At 41.2% G+C, this 25,995-nt stretch overlaps 1 protein-coding gene across 2 annotated transcripts in view; it reads left to right on the top strand.

Moving 5' to 3' along the window:
• Positions 1-2,863: 2,863 nt before the first annotated feature.
• The window catches only part of LOC136876106 (transmembrane protein 114), a 132,018-nt gene continuing 108,886 nt past the window's right edge, over positions 2,864-25,995 (top strand). The window contains exons 1-2 of one of the 2 annotated variants that reach the window (XM_067149773.2): positions 2,864-3,819; positions 4,208-4,589. In XM_067149773.2, the coding sequence (XP_067005874.1) occupies positions 4,280-4,589 (310 nt within the window). In that variant the 5' untranslated portion in view covers positions 2,864-3,819; positions 4,208-4,279. The remainder of the gene's footprint in view (positions 3,820-4,207; positions 4,590-25,995) is intronic. The other variant, XM_067149774.2, reaches the window with a different exon arrangement.

The following is a 25,995-nucleotide window of genomic DNA, read 5'->3' as shown; positions in this document are numbered from 1 at the left end:
ACCATCTTCAGGGCTCCGACAGTGAGATTCGAACCCACTATCTCCCGAATGCAAGCTCACAGCTGTGCACCCCAAACCGCACGGCCGATTCACCCGGTGTATAAGAACTCCTCCTCCTTTTTAATAATATTACGAGTACCTTACAATCCCATTCTCTTTTTCTTAAAACATTAGCATCACTACCTCCATCATCAGTATGTCATATATGCGAGTTCGAAACCTAGAGATCCCAATTGATTTGTAGAATGGGCATGTTTTATTTTGTTCCCAGTCAGTTTGGGGTGGGTCATTTCTGAGTTTATTGCCATTTATTATTACTGTGTATAAATATAGTTATTCAATCTAAGCCCTATTCAGTTTAGTGTAATTAATTTCCTTGTGGGCTTCCTAGCCCTCTTCATACTCAATTTCCTTCCATTCTTCTTTTCCGTATGAATATGTTTCGAACCTCTTGACCTCTCTGTTCTTATATTCGGTCTATTTTCGTCTGCCTCCCTAGGCCCTAAATCTTTTTCAGATCTAGTCTGATTATATTAAAAGAGATGGTTATTCCATTGTGTTTCACTTTAAAACATAATGAGCACGAGCAACACTTTAATATTTACTGTCCAGCACTCGTCAATGCGCTTATGTGCCATAGCCTTTTCTTTGTATCAGTCAGGTGCCCCCTCCCCCATGCTGATACAGCCCTGATGGACATCCGTCTACCGGGCGAGTTGGCCGTGCGCGTAGAGGCGCGCGGCTGTGAGCTTGCATCCGGGAGATAGTAGGTTCGAATCCCACTATCGGCAGCCCTGAAGATGGTTTTCCGTGGTTTCCCATGTTCACACCAGGCAAATGCTGGGGCTGTACCTTAATTAAGGCCACGGCCGCTTCCTTCCAACTCCTAGGCCTTTCCCATCCCATCGTCGCCATAAGACCTATCTGTGTCGGTGCGACGTAAAGCCCCTAGCAGAGAGAGGACATCCGTCTACCAAGCGTCCAACACTCATCTTGCAGGATTCAGATGAAAATCCCTGACGTGGCCTGGAATCGAGCAGGAGGCCTTCGGATAGGAGGCAGGCTCACTATCCCTAGACCACGCGGCCGTAAAAAGTGTCCCTTAATACAATATTTAGATGATAGCTTAATACATTCTCAAACAGTCTAAGTTATTATGAGCCATAGAATTTTCTGCTATTCACACGACATCTGAATTTATTCCATTGCCATCATGTCCAGTATTTGACGACTAATATATGTACAACCGGGATGAGTAGCTCGGAAGGTAGAGCGCTAGTCTTCTGTGCCCAATGTGGGAGGTTCGATCCTGGTTCAGTCCAATGGTATTTGAGGGTGCTCGAATACGTCAGCCTCGTGTCGGTGAAATGAAATGGCGTATGGCTTTCAGTGCCGGGAATGTCCGAGGACATGTTCGGCTCTCCAGGTGCAGGTCTTTTGATTTGACACCCGTAGGTGACCTGCAAGTCGTGATGAAGATGAAATGATGATGAAGGCGACACATACACCCAGCCCCCGTGCCAGCGAACCCGGGACCCCAGTAACCAAAGGCCAACACGCTAACCATTTAGCCATGGAGCCGGACAGCCTCGTATCGTTAGACTTACCGGTATGTAAAAGACTGACAGGTTTTGTTTCATTTGGCAACTTCGCCATTATTTATTTGTTACCTGGTTTTGTCGTTCATTCCTTATAATTTAGAGTCAAAAGGGAGTAAACTCTGAAATAATAAAATGAATAAATAAATAAAAAATAAGAAATAAATAAATAAATAAATAAATAAATAAATAAATAAATAAATAAATAAATAAATGCAAAAGACCTCCTGCAGCACAAAATTCCGGCACCTTGAAGTTTCCAAAAACCATTAAAATGTAGTTAGTGGGACGTAAAACAAGGATTATTATTATTATTATTATTATTATTATTATTATTATTATTATTATTATTATTATTATTATTATTATTATTATACCGGGCGAGTTGGCCGTGCGCGTAGAGGCGCACGGCTGTGAGCTTGCATCCGGGGGATAGTAGGTTCGAATCCCACTATCGACAGCCCTGAAGATGGTTTTCCGTGGTTTCCCATTTTCACACCAGGCAAATGCTGGGGCTGTACCTTAATTAAGGCCACGGCCGCTTCCTTCCAACTCCTAGGCCTTTCCTATCCCATCGTCGCCATAAGACCTATCTGTGTCGGTGCGACGTAAAGTTCCTAACAAAAAATATTATTATTATTATTATTATTATTATTATTATTATTATTATTATTATTATTATTATTATTATTATTATTATTGATTGTACATTCCACTATCCACTTTTACGCTTTTCGGAGACGCCGAGATGCCAGAATTTTGTTCCGTGGGAGTTCTTTTGCGTCAGAATGAATGGGATCAAGCGACAAAGTGCTCACTAACAAAATAAGGCCTTTAGAATGGTGGAAGATAAAGGTTTCCACTAACCGTAACCTTGGCGCTTGATGGTATAGAGTGGTTAGCTCTAGGCCCGGCCACCTTTGCTCCCAGAAATTAATCTGGTACTCATTTTTGGTGTAGGCTCAGCGAACCTCAGGACCATATGCACGTCCGGAAGTAGAAATCACGTTTCTTAAATTATTCGACTTCCTGAAAGGGGATCGAAGCCACGTCCTTCCACGACTTTCCCGCCTCGACCAGGCAGCCCCTAAGTTCTCATCTCTCAATTTTTTAATGAAAAAAATTTTTCGGAATGTTGATACAACATTCACTAATTTCACTACCTATGTATATATGTATGTATGTATGAAGTCGTGCGCGTGGACATAGGGACAGTGCGACCTTCCTCTATTGTTGCTGTGCTCTGTGCCAGGAGGAGGCGTGCGCCAGACGCTCACTCCACTCTTCTCCCCTCCCTCACGGACGTCGAAATGGACGCTCTCCGTCCTCCGCGAGAATCTGTTTACAGTCCCGGTGTCCACGACGAACGGTTCTTGCTTAGCTTTGCTTTGCTAGCTTCTCATTTTCAAACATGTCATTTCTGTTCCAGTGTTGCCCTTACTATCACAACGGGGTGATTAAGTCGACGGAAGATACTGAGAGAGGAAGAGATTCGCAGATAGACTGACAGAAAGAGGGCATGAAGAAGAATAAATAAAAAGAGAGAAAAAGTATTGTAATGTTTTGGCAGTGGTTCGTACGGCTTTGAACTTGAGCTCTGGACGTGTGCCCAGTAGCAATAGAATTCCTACACCCAGCTAACTGAAAGCAAGCGTGATGGGAGCAAAAGGGGAGGTGACTTTGTCCCAGCCTGTGGACAGAACAACAATAGCCAATAGCAGAAGGCTAGTCAAATAGCTGTCCCGGCCAGCCGGATGTCTAGCTGACCACAGTGCCTACAATGTTGGAATGAAACAGGTGGCAGACTTCTTCCTTCCTATTGAACCAATCAGCCGTTAATTTCAGTGCTACACTTCCTAAAATCTCTATGACTTAGTGATATTTATCAGTGAAAATTGTTCAAAATTTCTATGGATAGTATCTTGTTTCTTTTAATCACTCAAGGAGTTTTAGTGAAGTGAGTTGGTGATCTTGGGATATCGTCTCGACAACGTGTGTGTCGTGTGTATCAATAGGGAAAACCTTTGAGTACTTTCCTTGCTCACTAACAATCGTGTGTTGATTTAAAAGTGAGAACTTTTAGTGATCTTTAAAAGCGTTTATGTGAACATTGTTAGTACTGATCCTCTAGGAAGAGAATTTTTTTTCATGGTTTTGTTCAATATCGAAATTCCTGTTCATTGCTATTTTTAATTCATTCGTTATCCGTTGAGTCCAAAAGGTATACAAAAATCAGCTCTCTCTTAAGAAATGAACTATGCATTCATTAATTTAATAGTGGCATAGCTTTGTTTCTGACACAACATGAGCAAAAATATTGTTTAGCATAACTATGTTTGTGAGAATTTCATCGGAGACCTTCAACTTCTGTTTCACTTTTAAAAATATTTTTAGACTCATAGAAAAGCAACCATTTAATTTTTTATCCCAGTGAAATTTAACTATTTTTAAGCATCTGTCACATACTTATCTAAGTTGTATCCGAGTAATTTAGACTCAATGCGATGGAAAGAAACATAATTTTACGACACATTATTCATTTTTGAAAATATTCTGTTGATTCTTAAATTTTAAGCAAAAATCTTTCCTCAATAGCTTGTATGTTATAGCATCTGCACCATACTTCCGACGATCGAAATCTCTAGTGCAGTCTATACAATTGTGAACACAAACTCAACACGATGGGTAATCGAATTCAAGAGTTATACAACCAGGTGATGTTCGAGAGAAGGATTTTGTTTGGTTGCACTGTGTTGGTGGGATTATCAGTGATCCTGTGGATTATCGCTATCTCTACAGATCATTGGTTCTACGTCAGTGGAGGACCTAATGGGATTTACGTCAACGAGACGAAACGATTCTTCATGCACAGTAATTCTGGACTCTGGCGAATCTGTCGAACGTCAGTAGGAAACGCTACTGGAGCTCAAGCGGCTGCAGCCAGTGATCCCAACATGAATGTGACAGTCAGCGGGAGAATGGCACTCTTCCGTGAGTATTGTTACTTTTCTTATTCCTGCACTTTCTATAAGTTACTAATGTTTGTACTTCAAATATTCTTCTTCTTCTTCTTCATCATCATCCTAGACTTTCCACAATTACTCAGAGTCTGCATTAATGTGGCTCAAGCCAACTTTTACGGCTGAAGCCAATCCTAAGAGGTGGTGGTAGTGGTGATTATTGGTTCTTTTTTTGTTATTTGCTTTACGTCGCACCGACACAGACAGGTCTTATGGAGACGATGGGATAGGGAAGGCCTAGGAGTGGGAAGGAAGCGTTCGTGGCCTCAATTAAGGTACAGCCCCAGGATTTGCCTAGTGTGAAAATGGGAAACCACGGAAAACCATCTTCAGGGCTGCCGACAGTGGAATTCGAACCCACTATCTCACAGCAAGCACGCTACGGTGGTATTGGCTGAAACACTGGGTGTGTTAGTGTTTGATGCTCATTTCTCGACATGGCTCTCAAGCCCAACTAAGCCACGTGCAGATTTAGCAACACCGCCTCGCAAAGCCCACCTGAAATCGCCCGCGGAGCGATCTGGTTGGCTAATTTTAGCAGCTGATAAAATGACAGCGGCGTGAGATATCGAGATATTGTTTTCAAATTACGTATCAGTATGGCCAACGCTCTAACACTGGTATACCCGGTTCACGTTATTTTCGATCACCCTGTACATGAGGAGGTGTATGGACATCGTCCATGCAACATATTTTCTTCTTTTGCGTGTGAGGGATGTGTCCTGAAATTTGGGCGTACCTTACTGTATTGTTACACCCTGTATTGAGACCATCACAAACACCTTCCATCCTCGGAGACAAATACAGGTCGTACCAAAAGTTTAAGGTCACGTGCATATTTCATGAACATGATTCCTATTCTTAAACTTTTGGTCAGAGGCATCCGATTTTCTACAGGGAACTAGTACATATTTAGAGGAACATTTGCTGAAATTTTCGTTAAAATATTACTCTTTGTTTTGTAGTTATTAATTTGATTGTTTGTGATAGTTCGAAAGAAAATAGCTATTTTTTTAGTACTTGAGGAGATCTGGACAGTACAATATCGGGATTACATTAATAAGTTTTGTTATGGAGAAAGACGAATACTTATAGAATATTTATAATTGTAATAGAGAAACAGAATATGTTTCCGTTAAAAGAATTCCCCCGTTTTATAGCTCGAAATAGAACAACAGTGACCACGAAGATCAACATAGATATTGAAATGCAAATCAATTGAGTTAGAATTATTCTCACAATATACTTTCCGCACATCTCAATTATCACTTGTAAAATGAGTGATACCATTAATATTCCTTGAAATATAGGCCTACTTCACAATATTTCTACACTTCGGTCACTGTTTGGGCCATCATCAAGAACTACGATTAAATTTCACGTACCAAATAATTAGTGCCTCGTGAATGTATCATTATGAATCATTGTGATAGTATTTAAAAAAAAAGAATACTATAATGTAATGCTTAGATTCGCAGCATTCAGTGGATTGACATTGAAGGTGAAAAGTAATTACAGTTTAAAAAGTGGAAATAGAATGATAATGAGGTAATTGCCAGTGTAACTGGCCATTTTGCCATCCGACCAAGGGTCCGGTCCCGAACAGGCCGGCTAAGAGAGCGCCCCGGTACTTCCCCTTCTTTGGTCAATACCGCCATTATTCTAAAAGGCGAATCTCTTTCCACTTCTTTTATACAGTAGTTAGCTGCCGATAATTATCTTATCTTTCCTCAAAACAATAAGTTACTTAAGAAAGGTAAAGCTATCTCCACACAGGCCATGAAGGCGCTTAGAGGAGTGGAAGTTCAAGGCATCCACTGCCCGTAATCTTAGAAGTGGAACAGAGTGCTTAGTTCTACGCCCAACTGTCTTTGCCCCCAAGAATTAATCCGCTTCTCATTTTTGAAGCAAGCTGAGTGAGTCTTAGGCCATGTGCCCAACAGAAATGAAAATTTCGTTTCTGAATTCTTTGACTTAAAGGGTGACTTGTATTGACACCGGTATGTTGTTCTTTATTATTATTATTATTATTATTATTATTATTATTATCATCATCATCATCTGTTTACCCTCCAGGTTCGGTTTTTCCCTCGGACTTAGCGAGGGATCCCACATCTACCGCCTCAAGGGCAGTGTCCTGGAGATTCAGACTCTCGGTCGGGGGATACAACTGGGGAGTAGGACCAGTACCTCGCCCAGGCGGCCTCACCTGCTATTCTAAACAGGGGCCTTGTGGAGGGATGGGAAGATTGGAAGGGATAGGCAAGGAAGAGGGAAGGAAGCGGCCGTGGCCTTAAGTTAAGTACCATCCCGGCATTCGCCTGGAGGAGAATTGGGAAACCACGGAAAACCACCTCCAGGATGGCTGAGGTGGGAATCGAACCCACCTCTACTCAGTTGACCTCCCGAGGCTGAGTGGACCCCGTTCCAGCCCTCGTACCACTTTTCAAATTTCGTGGCAGAGCCGGGAATCGAACCCGGGCCTCCGGGGGTGGCAGCTAATCACGCTAACCACTACACCACAGAGGCGGTCATTATTATTATTATTATTATTATTTGCTTTACGTTGCACCGACACAGATAGGTCTTACGGCGACGATGAGATAGGAAAGCCCTAGGATTGGGAAGAAAGCGGACGTGGCCTTAATTAAGGTACAGTCGCAGCATTTGCCTGATGTGAAAATGGGGAAACAACGGAAAACCATTTTTAGGGCACCGATATGTCATACTCATTGAATCGGAGTGGTAGGAAAGTTGTCTGTTCGGCACATTAAAACTTGGAGGTGATTGAAAAATTCAACTGATTAGAAGAGTGGAGCAAATCTACTCCATTGTTGAGTCATAGAGCAGGAAACGACATCTGAACGTATTGTTCATACAGAAGTAGATACTTGGACAAATCTATTTAGTGACCGCTGACAGTTATGTAACGATGCTACAAAGGCATCGCGTCACAAAGGAGGACGACCAAAACGAGAAAGAAGCAATAAATAACGAGAAGTCAAGATTAGACTTTTATTTGAACAGTCGTCTCTCCGAATCAACAAACAATCAAATAAACACTGGGTTCCACTCAAAGTGAACAGTACCAACGGTGGCCGGAAGGATTTTTTTTTTTGCTAGGGGCTTTACGTCGCACCGACACAGATAGGTCTTATGGCGACGGTGGGATAGGAAAGGCCTAGGAATTGGATGGAAGCGGCCGTGGCCTTAATTAAGGTACAGCCCCAGCATTTGCTTGGTGTGAAAATGGGAAACCACGGAAAACCATTTTCAGGGCTGCCGACAGTGGGATTCGAACCCACTATCTCCCGGATGCAAGCTCACAGCCGCGCGCCTCTACGCGCACGGCCAACTCGCCCGGTGGAAGGATTTTTATGAAGTGTGTTTATTGTTCGGAAAGTACGATAAACTAAATATATGAAATGATCATACTTATTTTCTTATCCATATGGAGATATGAACATGATTGATCTGGAAAAGGCATTCGATAATGTTGATTGGACCAAGTACGAAGTTTGGAACTTAAATAGTGGCAACTCTTTATTTTCAACAGATACAAAAGAGTTACATGTTAGCAACCTTTACTGTCCTTCAATGTAGTCACCAGCGTTGTGTATAACCTGTTGCCAGCGATGCGGAAGTCGTAGTATACCTTTAGCAGAGTCTGTTCTGTCGATAGTGCGAATGGAGCGGTCTACTGCCTGTCAAATCTCTGCAATAGTTCTGAAGCGAATGCTCACGAATCGTCTGGTTTCGTTCACTGTCCAGTAACGCGGCAAGAGCATGCACTTCCTCTTCACTCGTAGGACGACCTGCCCGACGAATGTCCGCCACAGTTTGCCGACCATCGTTGAGGCTTTTACCCAACGTGCCACTGTTCTGTAAGGCAATGCAGATTCCCCGCAAGCCTCTTGAAGACCTTGATGACACTGTCGTGCTGTACGACCTCTGGCACATTCAATCTTGATCCAACTCCGTTGTTCCTGTTTGGAAAACATAGTGACAACGTTACGTTAGACCGCTAGTTCACACGTGGCTGTGTTTCTCTCGCTTGTGCGCACGCAGGTGATGTGGGAAGAAAGAGTCCATTTGCTCTGAGGTAAGGTAGGTACGTAACCAACGTGTGCTACCAGCGGCAATATAGGTTCCGTTGCATAGAGTCTCCAACAGCAGTGTTGCCACTATTTAAGTTCCAACCCTCATATTTGAGATTCTGAAGGTGTTCGCGATCAAATACTGAGAAATAAGAATTATCTACAGTCTATACAAAAATCACCCTGCAGTGATAAGAATCGAAGGCTATGAAAAAGAGGCAGGAATTTGGAAAGAAGTGAGGCAAGGCTGAAGTTGGTTCCCATTTATTGTTATAAAGAACGGGTGGTAAAGGAAATCAAAGAGGAATTTGGAAACAGAATCGCAATCCAAAGTGAGGAAGTCAAAATTCTGAGATTTGCCCATGATATTGTTATTTTATCTGAGTCTGCAGAAGATCTGCGGAAATTGCTGAATGGTATGGAGACAGTGTTTCAAATATCAGTCATCAATCATCAGTCATCAATGATCTGCATTTAGAGCGATTGCCCAGGTGGCAGATTCCTTAACAATTGTTTACATCGTATTTACAGTTATTTATAATTATTTACCTAGCTTTTCCTTTTTCAACGAAGTTGGAAATTTATCGAACATTTCCCTTGATAATTTATTTCAGTCCCTTACTCCTCGTCCTATAAAAGGTCTTCCGTACAGGCCATGAAGCCCTTGGGGGAGTGGAAGGTAAAGACTTCCACCATTGTTAATCTCGGCACGTGATGGGGTAGAGTGGTTAGCTCTACGCCCGACCGCCTTTGCCCCCAGGAATTAACCTGGTACACATTTTTGGTGTAGTTTGAGTGAACCTCAGGGCCATATGCACCTCCGGAAGTAGAAATCTCGTTTCTTAACGGGGATTCGAACACACGTCCTTCCGGGCGAACCGAGCACGCTTTTACCGCCTCGGCCAGGCAGCCCTTAAAATAATATTTGAATAAATGATATCCGAGAGAACGAGAAAAGTCTTCGAGAAGGAGTACAAAAGGAACAAAAGTGGAGTGCAGTCGAACGAAGTCAGGTGATGCAGGAAATATTAGATTAGGAAATGAAGTCTTCAGGGAAGTAGATGAATATTGTTGCTTGGGTAACAGATTAACTAATGATGGCAGAAGTAAGAAGGACATAAAATGCGGACTAGCACAAGCAAGGGAGGCCTTTCTTAAGTAATTTGCTCACTTCGGACATTTACGCCTCCGTAGCGTAACGGTTAGTGTTATTAGCTGCCGTTCTTGGGGGCCCGGGTTCGATTCCGATACTGCCAAAAATGTAAGAATGGCAGGAGGGCTGGTATGTGGTTGAAATGGTACATGCAGCTCACCTCCAATAGGGGTGTGCCTGAAAAGAGCTGCACCACATCGGGATGAGGACACGAGTTCACGTTTTTACTTCGAACATATGATTATAGGAATTAGAAAGACGTTTTTGAAGACTTTCGTCTGGAGCGTGCCATTGTATGTAAGTATGGACGATAACTAACTCAGAAAGAAAGAGTTTAGGAGCTTTTGAAATGTGGTGTTACAGAAGAATGCAGAAGGTGAGATGGATGGTTCGAATTTCGAATGAAGAGTTACTAAATCGAATTGGTGAGAGGAGATCGATTTGGCAAAATTTGACCAGTAGAACATACAGAATGATAGGACACATCTTAGGACAAACAGGTCTTGTTCAGTTTGCTTTTGAGGGAAGTGTCGGCGGCAAAAACGGTCGAGGTAGACCAAGGTATGAATATTACAAACAGAGTAGAGTAGATGTAGGGTGCAGTAGTTACGTAGAAATGAAAAGGCTAGCACAAGATAGGGTGGCATGGAGAGCTGGATCAGTCTATGAACTGTTCACCCAAACAACAACATGGAGATATCCGATGTTGTACCTAAAGTTGTTTTAAATTTGTTAGCAGTTGACTAATTTGCAACAGTTGCTCAAGCATGGAGAAATTCGCCTTTCTTAGAATTTACTTGCCCCTGGGTATTACTTTTTAGTAACTGTGCTAACTTAAAAGGCTCAATCGTAAAGTTCACGACTCTGTACATTTATTTTTTGTCAGCGAAACTTCTTGATTATTTTTCGTTTCGTACGCAATACTGGTCATCTCATGATTTTCTACTTTTGATGTCTGTCTATTGTGTGTCTGTCTGTTTCTATGTGCTCCTAAAATAGGAAAAAGGCTGAACAAAATTATGTCAGTGGTTACGACACACATTACTGTTTGTAAAATTCTGTGCTTATCTGTGTCTTAAGCAGAAGACCACAATGGTTTAAGGTAAAAGAGGAGCCATTTCGATGAGCCATTTGTGAATATATACATCGAACCAAAACTAAACCACATGGAGCAACAGCCCCTAATAGCCATGGCCTACCAACTGACCGCTGCTCAGCCAGAAGGCCTGCAGATTATGAGGTGTCGTGTGGTCAGCATGATGAGTCCTCTCGACAGTCCTTCTTGGCTTCCTAGACCGGGGTCGTCAGATAGCTCCTCCATTCTAATCACGCTTGCACAGTGGAACTCGAACCAGCCCTCAGATCCAGGAAATTATCCCTCGCCTGGCCGGGAATCGAACCCGTGGCCTCGGGCACGGTACCTCTACACCGCGGGGCCGGCTGAATATGTAGCGCCTACATCGCCAAGCCATATTTTGTTTATTACTCGTACAAATGGTCCACGGTATTTTTAATTATAGTTAAATGTTTTTGCAGCTTTTAATTTAAATTTTTAGTTGTTTTTCAGAATTGTTTAAATTTGTAGATCTAACTTCACACCAGGCAAATGGTGTACCTTAATTAAGACCACAGCCGCTTCGTTTCCACTTCTAGCCCTTTCCTGTCCCATCGTCGCCACAGGACCTGCCTGTGTCGGTGCGACGTAAAGCAACTTGTAAAACCGAAAAAACTCTAACTTCATAATATTTTTAATTTTTTATTTCTTTATAAAACTATTTCATGTTTAATCCATATGCACTGTATTGTGTATTCTTTGTCTTCGGACAGTATCTAGGTGGAGGTAGAATTTATAATTTTAAAATGTGCGGTATTTAAACACCTGTGTTACTTACGATATCTCTCTGAAATCCGAATCACTAAGCTTTCGAAGGCGTTTTACATTGTTTTACAAACAATTCGAGCCACGTGAATTGGTCGATGTGTTCAGGGAGAAATTTCGAGAATTGATAGCACATTACTCCCATCCTCCTCGCATAGTGTTTAAACCTTGACCAGTGGCCGTCCTCTTGGTTGGTGCAGGCATTAGTAATCGGATCGATGAAACGTCTGCTGTGGCTTACGGTTTTATATGTGAATGGTGAAACTCCCACCCAAAGTAGACAGATTTTTATAACCCCGCCAACCGTTGGGGTTATATAACACTAGAAGATCATAAAAGTTTGAAGCTAAAGCAATAGTAACTGGACAAAGGTATTCAGAATTCACAGACATAATACAGTACTCCACATTCGTATGTGTTAGCCCTGAACTTCTACAGGTAACAGAAAACGACACATTAAAGCGCAGTGCCAGTTCAGAAATCCATGGGTATGTACATACATATTTTAAAGGGTTAATAATATTTACAAATTGTTCCCCAAATTACTCTTGTTTTAGCTTAAAACCATTATGATCTATTTAAGACGCAAATAAGCATGATATTTTGCCAAAGCTAGTGTGTGCCGTAACTACGAAAACTTCTATATAACAAAATTTGTAGGAATTGTAATTTCCAAGCATGAATGCAATATATATATATCGTACGAATAATAACGGAAATATTTCAGAAAGTTTGATTTTTAGTCGAAGTCCCATGTGACGACAGTTTGTAACTGAGAAGCATTAGACAAATACGCACAAGTTTGGACAAGAAACTGTACCGTGGTATACATTCGGAAATCGTCCTCATACAGTGTCGATTTAGTTCAGTTTTACCATACTCCCTACTGCCACAAGTAAGGTTGTTATATTAAGACGGTCAAAATCTGGGACATTAAAAATATTTTTGTTTAAATCTGTAAAACGATGCGTAAATGAATTTGCTATATCGCGTCCAACAGGGTATTTTTTTTCAATTTGCTTTACTTAGCACCGACACACATAGGTCTTACGGCGACGATGTGATAGGAATGGGAAGAAAGCGGCCGCTGCCTAAATTTAGGTACAGTCCCATAATTTGCCTGGTGTGAAATTGGGAAACCACGGAACTTTATATTCAGGGCTGCCGACATTGGGGTTCGAACCCACTATCTCCCGAATACAAGCTACGTGACCCTAACCGCACGGCCTAAACGCCCGGTGATCGTTCTTTTAAAGGGAATTACATGGAGAAAACAACATCATCATCTCCAATCAGCAGAAATAAAGGAACTGGTTCGATCCTTCCAAGAATAGAGGAAACAAAATGAACGTCAACATGAAAATCCTCGCGAACGTAACACTGTCAGCGATCAGAAGAAGACATGAATAACCTAAGGGAGGTCAAATAGGAAATATATAAGTGAGGAGCATGCTACATGTCAGTTTTTTTCTTTTTTTTTTCTTTTTCTTTGCAAGAGGCTTTACGTCGCACCGACACAGATAGGTCTCATGCGACGATGGGAGAGGAAAGGGCTAGGAGTGGAAAGGAAGAGGCCGTAGCCTTAATTAAGGTACAGCCCCAGCATTCGCTTGGTGTGAAAATGGGAAACCACGGAAAATCATCTTCAGGGCTGCCGACAGTGGGGTTCGAACCCACTATCTCCCGAATACTGGATACTGACCGCACTTAAGCGACTGCAGCTATCGATCTCGGTATGCATGTCAGTGGAAGCAATTTCCCGTGGTCACAAATTCATCCACCCCAAGGAGACATCCCTTTTAGTTTAAAACAGGAAAGGATACCTTGGATGTTATCTCACAGGAATCCTTCGTATTTCTACCAAGATTGGCAACACTGTTGAAGGACTACATACGCACTAGCGTACTCAAACCACACACACGTGTTCTTTTATGCGTCAGTAAATTTCCAAACATGTTGGATGATTCAAGCACCTTCAGATACCACCAGACTGAGCGGGGATTGAACCCGCCAGCTTGAGTTCAGAAGGCCAGCGATCTACGCTGTAAGCTACTCAGCCCGGCACAATTCATTACGATCGAACATATTTCTAAGTTATTTTATTGCACTGTCACAAGTTACCAGACAGTTCATACAAACACAGACTCAACTACATGACACTAATAACTTAAGGTGTCGTAATCCATGGCGCAACAGCTCTGAAGGGCCTTGGCGTACCAAGAGACCACTGCTCAGCCGAAAGGCCTGCAGATTTCAAGGTGTAGTGTGGTCAGCATGACGAACCCTCTCGGCCGTTATTCTTGGCTTTCTAGACCGGGGCCGCTATCTCACCGTCAGATAGCTCCTCAATTTTAATCACGTAGGCTGAGCGGACCTCGAACCAGTCTTCAGAACCAGGTAAAAATCCCTGAGCCGGCCGGGAATCGAATCAGGGGCCTCCGGGTAAGAAGCAGGCACGCTACCCCTATTTTCTGGCGTGAAGATGTGAAACCACGGAAAACCATCTTTAGGGGTGCCGGATTCGAACCCACTATCTCCCGAATGCAAGCTCACAGTTGCGCGCAGCATAGGCAACACGCTCGGTGAGCCACTACTGTTACAATGTGCAAATGTTACTTTTGATTTTGAGTAGATTGAACTGCTTCGTAAATTATTTCGCAAAAAAAGCTAACAAAACCATACGAGAAAAAACGGCCCCTAAAACGGCATCTGACGTTGTTGATGGTGATTCGTCCGTCGGATGGAGGTGTTAAGCCTTGAGCAGAATCTTTGGCGGCATTCGACAAGAGTAGGCTATGCGCCGACATAGGTTTCCACCCTCTCGCTACCTCATTGTCATCATCATCCCTCATCCACACGCGCATGGGAGTCAAATAGAAAGACTGCACCAGACGACTCGAACACGTTCTCGGTCACTCCCGGCACTAAAAGCCATATGCTAAATAAAATAAAATAAATAAATAAATAAATAAATAAATAAATAAATAAATAAAAATGAATAAATAAAAATCTAGTTTAGGTTATTTTTATGCTATTTGTTCGGGGCGTCGACTTAGAAAGTTCTTTTGCCCCTACTTGCACCATATGTTACGAACCTGCGTGTATTTGGAAATTGCGGAAGTGTAAATTCTTAAGGACTTTAAGGACGAGACAAACATCCAGTCCCCAGGTCAGGGATATTAATCACTTACTACTTAATTTAACTTCGTTAATACTCTTGATTGATTTTTTGAAGCAGAGCAAAAACAGTTTTCAAACAAGCATTTTTCTCTCTGTACAGTACAATCAACGCTAAATGCTTTACTTCCCCAGACTCATAACTAATATCAATTGATTTCCTTTCTACATTGTGTCACACACGCGATTTATTAATAAAGCATTTAATATGATTGTATTTTATTTTTATCCTCTAAGAATTGAGTCCGCCTCTGTGGTGGTGTACTGGTTAGTGTGATTAGCTGCCACCTCCCCCCCCCCCCCAAAGAAAAGCACCCCACCCCGAGGCCCGGACTCGATTTCCGGCTCTGTCACGAAATTTGAAAAGTGGTACGAGGACTAGAGCGGGCTCCACTCAGCCTCGGGAGGTCAGATTAGTTGCTGGGGCTTCGATTCCTACTTCAGCCATCCTCAAAGTGGTTTCCCTGGCTTCCCACTTCTTCTCCAAGGAAATGCCGGGATGGCACGTAACTTAAGGTCACGGCCACTTCCTTCCCTCTTCCTAGTCTATCCCTTCCAAACTTCCCATCCCTAACAAGGCTCCCGTTCAGCATAGCGGATGAGGCCACCTGGGCGAGGTACTGGTCCCCATCCCCAGTTTTATCCCTGACCAAATATTAATATATAAAAGCGTATGAAAGTTTTACATAACGCTGAACTTATACATTAATACCTGTCTAAAATTAAACTATACCGGAATGAGCGCCTCAGGCGTTTGAGGCGCTGGCCTTCTGATCCCAACGTGGCAGGTTTGATCCTGGCTCAGTCCGGTGGTATTTGAAGGTGCTCAAATACGTCAGCCTCGTGTCGGTAGATTTACTGGCATGTAAAACAACTCCTGCGGGACTAAATTCCGGCACCTCGGCGTCTCCGAAACGTAGTTAGTGGGACGTAAAGCAAATAACATTATTATTAAAATTAAACTTCGCTGTAGTCCACAATTAATTTTCCCCTCTTTTCGCAGTCAGTTATAGCATTTATCACAGTATTTGTTACATAGCATACATACACATTCACAATTATTATTATCATTATTATTATTATTATTATTATTATTATTATTATTATTATTATTATTATTATTATTATTAAAATTCTCTGTAATCCACAATTAATTTTCCCCTCTTTTCGCAGTGAGTTATAGCATTTACCACAGTATATTTGTTACATAACATACATACACATTCACAATTTGGCTCGTGGAATTTCTTATTATTGCATACTTCGTTATGGTATCTATGAACTGCAAGTCTTGTTCGTACCGATCTCAGATGGTGATTCTCCTCAGTCACCTTCTGCCGATAGTGGCGTCGGTGGCATAGAAGTCTTCAGGAATTTCTTGTCATTTTTGTTTGTTTCCAATTCTCCTAAATGAAACAACAAAACTATCTTGTGGCGTAGTTTAGTCTCCTGTAATTTTTGTGAATTTCTAATGTCTCTACCAAAATAGAAGGGAAACTATTACCTGTTACTGATATTCTGCAATTTATCCATCTATAAAGCGTGCAAATATATCCTGAGATCTTACACAAAAATCACAGAATAAGTTTTTATCACAAGTTAATTATTTATTACTACAGATAGTGGAATAAAAATCGATATGAGGATTAATTATTATTAATAACTAGGAATTTGCATAAAATCATCGTCATTACAGACCATTACGCCACCGGTGCTGACTGGATCAGGCAGTAGAGTACTAGCTTTCTAAGCCCATATTGGCAGGCTCGATCCCAGTTCAGGCCAGTGTATTTGAAGGTGTTCAAATACGGCCGCCTGGCACGGAAAAGAACTCTTTATGAAAAAAAATTCCGGCACCTCGGCGTTTTAAAAGAACCTTAGTTAGCGGGCGGGTGTAAAGCCAGTAACGTTAATACTGTATTAGACTAACCTTTCAACTTAAGCTGGCTCATACGCTTAGCTTCACCTATAGGATCCATTCCTTACATAAGCTTTACCTCTCCATTGCAAAAACCTTCCTCCCACTTTTCTAACGTACTTCTATTAGCAATCACTCTCGCCACTTTCATGTCTGTTTCTTCCAGTTTGTGAATGAAATATCTTGAGTTCACTCAGTTTTCACTTCTGTACAGCCAAGGTCAGCCAGTAATCAAAAGAATTTAGGGACAATTTTGTATGGAAACTCATATCTCTCGAATAGAATATTGATCAAAACTGTGAGCTGTGTTTAGAAATTAAGAAGAAAATCGAAATATGGACTGATGATTATGAATTAATTAATTAATTAATTAATTAATTAATCAATAAAGCGTCTGATTCCTTGGCTGAATGGTCAGTGTAGTCACCTTCGGTTCAGGGGGTCGCGGGTTAGATTCCCGGTCGGGTCGAAGATTTTAACTGTAAATGATTAATTCCCCTCGCTCGGGGAGTGAACGTTTACACTGTCCCCAATATCTCTGTAACTCACGCACCATATAACACTATCCTTCACTACACTAACATGCAGTATCCTATACATGGCAGATGCCGCCCACCCTCGTCAAAAATGAGTTATCCGTCACTCACCATTGATCTGTATTTATGTCTGTCTCCCAGGTGGCAGATTCGCTAGTGTGTTAAATTATTTCAAAGAAGCTGGAAGTTTATAAAACTTCTCCTTTGATAAATTATTTCAATCCCATATTCCTCTTCCTATAAATGAATATTTGGCCCAATATGTCCTCTTGAATTCCGACTTTATCTTCATTTAAACATCTTTCCTACTTTTAAATCTCCACTGAAGCTTATTCGTCTAGGTACTAATGTCATTCCAAGCCATCTCTTCACTGACAGCTCGAAACATTCCGCTTAGTCGAGCAGCTCGTATCCTTACTTCCAAGTCTTCCTATCCCAAAGTACATAGCATTTTCGTAACACTATTCATTTGTCGGAAATCATCCAGAACAAATCATGCTGTTTTCTTTTGAATCTTATCCAGTTCTCGTATCAAGTAATCCTGGTGAGGATCCTATACTCTACCAGTCACTTACAGGCCCTCTCCTTTACATCATTACTACAAGCCCTAAATACACTCATAACCATATGAAGAGATCTGAAACATTTACGATAGGAGATTATTTACAAGGAAAGAGAGAGAAGCGAATTACGTATATATCGATAAATGGCTAATATCTTCAAGCTCGAAATCTTGGTCAATTAATCAAAATGAGTACTTAGAAAATTAAACTGACCTTTAAAAAGTATATTTACCATACGCGTTAATGTAAGAAATAGGTCCGACCTTCTTGGATTCTTATGAACAACTAAGAGGGATAATTGTTATTGCTATTTTTACGATTGGCTTTACGTCGCACCGACACAGATAGGTCTTATGGCGACGATGGTACTGGAAAGGGTTAGGAGTGGGAATAAAACGGCCGTGGCCTTAATTAAGGTACAGCCCCAGCATTTTCCTGGTGTGAAAATGGAAAACTACGGAAAACCATCTTCAGGGCTGTCGTCAGTGGAGTTCGAACCCATCTCCCGAGTGCAAGCTCACAGCTGCGCGCCCCTAACCGCACGGCCAACTCGCTCGGTATATTGTTGTTTCGTGAAAGTAGCTTGGAATATCTTGGTTGGCAGTCACATGTATTTACAGTAACATGTGTGAAATTTGCCAAACAGGTATATTACCTTTGGTGATGAATGTTTTATTAATTCATCGGATCATTGTTTGGCCTGCGTATTAGGTGCTGAAATAGGAAATGACGTAATATTGTTTCCAAGGTGCCTGAGACTGTGATTTTGGTGGTTAGTCATAACAGTCTTAAAGCGCAAACCAGCAAAAGTGAAAAACTCCGTAGGTTTCTCCAGCCAAATACCGTCGGGGTCGGAAGGAAAAGAACAATTCACCAAATATGGCGGAAAGAAAATATTAAACTTACTTCCGCTCATCCCAGACATTTCTGGGGTCGCTGGAGTCACGCAGGTTCGCTGGGTTTTTTTTCTTTTGACCGGGGATTTAAGGCCAGATGCCTTTCCTGGCGCCTAGTGATTTTTGAGGTTAAAAAGAGGAACTCTTGAATACACAAACTGAAGCAATGTGACACTCATGTGATGTCCAGAAATTGCCACTGTACCCTCACATCATGAATACCTCTGGGGAAAACGTGGAATTTAATCTGAGCCTTGGTATTTACCTTCGTGGAAGAGCTGAGAATTGAAGGAAGGCCAATCGGGTGAGGAAATTCTGTGCAATATTTTGCGAAGTATTTGTTATTTATGAAATTCAAGTATTATACAACTGAATGCAAGTAGTATGCAACTGATTATAAATGTATTATAAAACAAACACTTCTCAGTCATCAGTCTTTCAGTTCATTTTATCTCTGGCTCACAGAATGTCAGTGGCGCTCGTATGAAAAAGAATGAATTACAGTATCATCTGCAATTTGTCCATGACTTTCATTTTATAATTTGTTGCCACTATTTCACTGACACAACTGTACATTGCAACTTCCCACTCTAAAATAATACACTTACTGTGGACATTTTTCCAAATTAGTTTCCAGTTCTCCACAGGGTATTTGTCCTGCGTAAGTGGGGCGAAGCGGTTTTGCTATAGTAGCTTTGTATAAATAATATTCTATTATGTTGACCGTACTGGTGTGGAAAGTACCTTTGACTATTTGAATTATAGCTTGTGCTCTATGGAAGACAAGTTTTACTTGGCTGTTGTTAATTAAGTTCGTTGATTCACAAAATTTGGTAAAAGCATCTCCTCTTAACCTTTTTTTTTTTTTTAGTGGAGGATATGATTCACAAAGTGGACCACGCATCTTTGTTCCACTGAAGTCTATTGCAGTTCTCCACTCTTTTCCGGTAGACGAAGTTATTCCCTGCGTGTCCTATACCGGTATTCTTTCCAGAGGAAGTATTTTATAGGCATTTCAATACATTGACATACAACTATTTGGCAGGCAGAACTTGCAATATTCGAGACTATGACAACAAACTCTAAATTTCAGCAAACTGTATTTAATGATTCCTTCGTTTTTGTTTCTTTTTCTTTTCGTGTGTTGAGTTGCTAAAACGCCTAGAGTGTTGGCGTGTTCGATACCGACTCAATCCGATGGTATTTTGAAGGTGCTGAAGTAAGCTAGCCTAGTGTCGGCAGATCCGTCGACGCGTAAAAGGAAGTCTTGCAGGAAGAAATTCCAACACCTCAGCATCTCTTGAAATCGTAAAAGTAGGAAAGTGATGGTGTGGAACATAATTTTAAAAGAAAGTACGACTGGGCAACCACTAACACTAATCAGGTCCATTTTTGTGAGGTCCGAACTTTCGAAGAATGAGGGTATAGGCAAAACGAAACAAAAAAGAAACATAAAATGAACATGAAGAGCGTGAAAATGAAAGACGTCCAAGGGGTCGCAAAGTTAATAACGTCGGAGTCGGAAGTTAACTATAGTTGACCACAAGAGGTTAGTAAAAATAAAAGTCAGGAGCCTTGAACAAGTAAATGTAAAAAAAAAAACCTACACTCTGCAAATTACCCCATGGAGGCCAAACCATGCTCCTAAGTTGAGACAAACTGGGAATTATCCCTTTAAGTTGCATCCAATCACCAGAGAGATTGAGTAGAGAGGGGTTGGATTCCCACCTCAGCCATCCTCGAAGTGGTTTTTTTTCGTGGTTTCCCGCTTCTCCTCCAGGCAAATGCCGGGATAGTACCTAACTGAAGGCCACGGCCGCTTCTCTCACTCTTCCTTGTCTATCCTTCACCATATTCCATCCTTCCCCCCACCCCACCCCGATGAGGCAACTATTTATTCAGCATAGCAGGTGACGCAACCTGGGCTAGGTACCCGTCCTCCTTCCCAGTTGTATCCCTCGACTCAAAGTCTCACGCTCCAGAACACTGCCCTTGAGACTGAGTACGAAGGAAAAACCAACTCTGGGCATTAAACAGATTAGGAAAGAATTATTATTATTATTATTATTATTATTATTATTATTATTATTATTATTATTATTATTATTATTATTATTATTATTATTAATCTAGTGCTTGATAAAATCATCAAGAACTGGGAATGTACACTGAGGAATCTAGAAATCAAACCAGTTGCCATTGGAGCCGGGACTCGAAAGATTGAGATCAGGTGCCTAGCATTCGCAGATGACATTGCAATCCTAACCAACAACTCTAAGGATGCTGTCATTGCTATTGAAGCCCTGCATGAGATAGCGGTGAAGGCTGGATTACACATATCGTATGACAAAACTAAGTACTTTGAGACTCGGCATCCCGGTAACCCCCCTTTGACGGCCATACATGGAACGATTGGGAAAGTCAATCGCTTCCGCTATCTTGGTGAATGGGTCCACCCCAATGGTAGAGACGGTACATCCATCCATCAACCAACTCAATGCAGCGTACCAACTAACCCACAACTGTTATAATAAGAGGTGCATTTCGAAAAATGCTAAGATCTGTCATTACAAAACTGTTGTCAGACCACAGTTTTTGTACGCCTCAGAGACCCTCCTGATGAACAAAAAAGGCACCATGGATGATCTAGAGAAAGCCGAAAGACGTATCCTCAGGAAAATTCATGGACCGAGATTGCTCCCAGATGGAACCTACAGACTTAAATCGAACACTGAGCTGTATCGACAGTTAGAATCAGCCAATACCAGCATGCGACGTAGGAGGCTTAAGTTCTATGGACACCTTCAACGAATGGACAGCAACAGGCTTACCAAGAAGATCTTTTCTTTGGTTAAAAGCTACAAGACTGGAAGCTTGTGGCTTAATGAAGTACAGAAGGACTTGGATTCGGCTGGGATTTCAGATATTGATATAGAATATCGTTCCAAATTTTGTGCTATGGTACAGTCTTGGACCCCACCACCTAGAGTTCCTAGAAGTCGGAAGCCCCTTTCACAGGAGAGAAAGGAGAAATTATCAGCAGGGCTCAAGAGATATTGGGAACAAAGAAGAGCATCGAGGAAGAACTAGTCACCAGCGCTCCTTAGTGGGCTTAAATCAATTATTATTATTATTATTATTATTATTATTATTATTATTATTATTATTATTATTGAGCAAGTTGCGTAACGTCGCACCGACACAGATAGGTCTTATGGCGACTATGGGATAGGAAAGAGCTAGGAGTGGGAAGGAAGCGGTCGTGGCCCTAATTAATTAAGGTAGGCCCCTACATTTGCCTGGTGTAAAAATGGGAAACGACGAAAAAAACATTTTCAGGGCTGCCGACAGTGGGGTTCCTCTCTTGAGGATTTTGGTTTCGATGGCAGTGCTCCTCCTCGTGATTATTCAGTTATCATAAACTCCACGTGTGGAGTACAATAGGACTTTTCTCTGTCCCTGTTGACAAGAACTAATTGGCTGTCTACCTGAGTCACTAATTCCATTGTGATACTGTTATACTGTTATACAGCGGAACACGTGTCACTACAATTAAGAAGAGAAGTCTTGTAACTTGAGAGGAAGTTTAACGTCAGACTTCATACAAGGTCCGCGCGTGTCTTCACCCAGTACTTCACCTGAGATTCTATTTTCAAGATATATGACCACTGGGCGGTCCACAGAGGCGTATTTCTGGCCCCCGTCCGATTGTTCCCTTCCCTTGGACTATTTTCGGTCATTACCAAACAGCAAGAAGTCCGGCGAGGTACTTTAGGCTAGTACATTGGCCCATATTCGTGGTCACTCGACATAGGGGGGTCTCTTAAGACAGTGTGATTTATACAGATCAGCTGACAGGAACATCGCACAGAGTTGAATAAACTCATAACCTGTCCATTCCACTCCGTTTACGATGAGTTAAAATGTTATTTATCGCTCACAAGCGATGAGTTACAACTTCGCTCATAAGCAATTTTCTACCAACTGGAGAGGCGAATTTTAGAACATGTGTACTTATTCTTCGGAAGATAAGTGCACAAATACAAAATTTTAAAGATATTTGCTGTCGAAACGTTCATATTGAATTAACGGAATTTAGAAGTTTTACTTTCAAGAGAAAATATTATCACAGAATGCATAAGAAAACCTCTGTTGTGTTGTTTAAAATGTTTCTGATATTCTAACACAAACATTCCTGAAGTTTTAAGAATACTATTTACATTGGACCACTATTCGATCTTATTGGACAATATCCTCCGTGATGAATAGTACTGCTTATCTGTGATCGCTCTCTCGAGCGCAAGGTTGCCAGATCGAATCCTGGCATAGTCATAGCCATCGTAATACTGGGTAACGTGGATAGACCTCAAGAGGAAAGTTACTCGTAGGATATATGTCCATTTTAAGACCACATTTCGTATGACCGGCTTAGTAATCGGAAGGATGTGTAACACACGATATTATTATTATTATTATTATTATTATTATTATTATTATTATTATTATTATTATTATTATTATTATTATTATTATTATATTGAGCGCCTTGTTTGACATCACACTAACACATCAAATGTTTTCGGGGACGGAAAGATGGGAAAGGGCTAGGATTGGGAAAGTAGTGGCCGTGGTTTTAAGTAAGGTACAGCCCCAGCATTTGCCTGGTGTGAAAATGCAAGACCACGGAAAACCATCTTCGGAGCTGCCAACGATTGGATCGAACCCACTACCTCCCGAATGCAATCTCACAGTTGTGCGACTCTAACCGCACGGCCAATTCAATCGGACAAATTATTACATTGATAAATTAGTTATTTATTTTCATGCCTGGAAACCAATTTCTAAACAATTCAAATTCAAATAAAACATTCTACTTCAACTTCAGGCAAGGTACAAACCAACCGGAAAACATTGACTTTTGCTATTGTTGAGTAATATCTTACCATACGATAAAAATCAATTAAAATACAATTATTAATACAGAATTCTGAATAAAAATGAGTGTCTTCCTAATAATCAGAATGAGTCATTATCATAATTTTGACAAGCTGTGATTTCTTTGTGATTTTTACCGACTTAAAAACTCTTTATAAATGATATTAAAGTCATTGAACTTACATTTTAATATAATTACCATCATCATTATCATCTTCATAAAATAGATTTTGAAATATCAAGCTGTAAAATGTTGCAAAACAAATTTACTATATAAACTCCTTTGACGGAAAAGCGTTTTCCAGATTTCATAAGTATCCCTCGAAAGAACGAACCCACTCACTATCTCGCACTTAAACGTCATTCATATATTTCCCTTACTAAAGCTTACTTTCGAAGTTCAAATATAAGATGTAATCAGCTTTAGCATTTTGTAGTAAGCCTGCCGTGTATAGTATTGCTTCTTACACCGGGCCGGTGCCGTAGTGTAGAGTGCCTGCATCTTACCCGGAGTATCCGGGTTCGATTCCCGACCAGGTTAGGGATTTTTACCTGGATCTGAAGGCTGGTTCGAGGTCCACTCAGCTTACGTGGTTACAATTTAATATAATTATCATCATCATTATCATCTTCATAAAATAGATTCTGAAATATCAAGCTGTAAAATGTTGTATAACAAATTTACTATATAAACTCCTGACGGGGAGATGGCAGCCCCGTTCTAGAAAGCCAAGAATAATGGCCGAGAGGATTCGTCGTGCTGGCCACACGTCACCGCGTAATCTACAGGCCTTAAGGCTGAGCAGTGGTCACTTGGTAAGGCAAAGCCCCTCGGGGCTGTTGCGCCATGCGGTTGTGTTTGTTTTTTTACAGTGAGGAATTGTACGCAGGCAGAATTATTCATACTTTTGATAATAGCCGAATGAAATACCTTTTAACTTCTAACTTCCCTGGGATCATTTGCATTCTCTTTTGAGAATGAGTATACAGTAGGCCCATTAAATGGCCCAGTTGGTTGGATGCCCACTTCTAATGCTCAAGCTCCAGCATAGTCGGTCGGCGTTAAACAATATTAAACCGAGCTCGATAGCTGCACTCGCTTTAGTGCGGCCAGTATCCAGTAATCGGCAGAAAGTGTGTTCGAACCCCACTGTTGGCAGCCCTGAAGATGGTTTTCCGTGGTTTCCCGTTTTCACACCAGGCCACGGCTGCTTCCTTCCCATTCCTAGGCCTTTCCTAGCCCACCGTCGCCATAAGACAAATCTGTGTCGGTGCGACGTAAAGCAAATAACAAAGATAGCAAAAAACAATATTAAATTGCGAGATACCTTTGTATTCTGACTTATCGGCGCATTAAATCAGTTAAACTTGACACTCTGCACAAAGACCACTTCACATTTGAATTTCTTCTGGACAGCATTTTAGATAGTGCTTTGAAACTTTTCACTTTCATCAGTTCATATTAATTAGCAGAAGCGTTATAAATGAGCAGTATGTTCTTCATTATTTCTACACCAGAAGCAAATTGAACCTACGTTATTGCAACAGGTGTTGCAATTATTAATGTAATTATCTTCATAAATACATTTTGAAATGTCAAACAGTTAATTAATATGCCTTGTTAATAACCCCTAACAGTAATTTCCTGAGAAAGGTTTTATCCTACTTAAAGCAACAGTTAAAGACCAAATGTACTGCATCAGACGTAATTATCAAACGAATGACAAAGTAAAACAACACTGTTCATATGAGTCGAAAATGATCAAGTAGAGGATTTTTTCTGAATATACAGAGTGTATTTAAACTCAACGGCAAAACTTCAGGTGGTGGTGATTACTGTTTTGAGAGGAAGTACAATTGGACAACCATACTCCATTAATACTTTTTTCTTTTTTTTTCTTGATATACAGGGTGTATTAAAATTAAATGGCAAAACTTCAGAAATGGATGCTTCTTATAGAAAGAATTAAACAAGGGTGCGGTGGTGGTGGTGGTTACTGTTTTGGGAGGAAGTACAACTGCACAACCACCCCATTAACACTAATCAGAGAAAAAATAGGAGAGGTCAGACACTTAGACCAGGGCCTCTCAGAGTGCACGGTGCAAAAGACGACTTCGCTTGGTTGACCAGAGTGCAGACCCCCACTCCTCGATTTGAAGCAATAGCGCTGTCTCTCTCTTTCCCCAACCCTGTCTCGCTCGCCACCCCTTCCCCTCCTCCAT

This window comes from Anabrus simplex, chromosome 6 (genome assembly GCF_040414725.1).
Source record: "Anabrus simplex isolate iqAnaSimp1 chromosome 6, ASM4041472v1, whole genome shotgun sequence".
Taxonomy (NCBI): Eukaryota; Metazoa; Arthropoda; class Insecta; order Orthoptera; family Tettigoniidae; genus Anabrus; species Anabrus simplex.
This window is presented reverse-complemented; position numbering and strand designations above follow the sequence as displayed.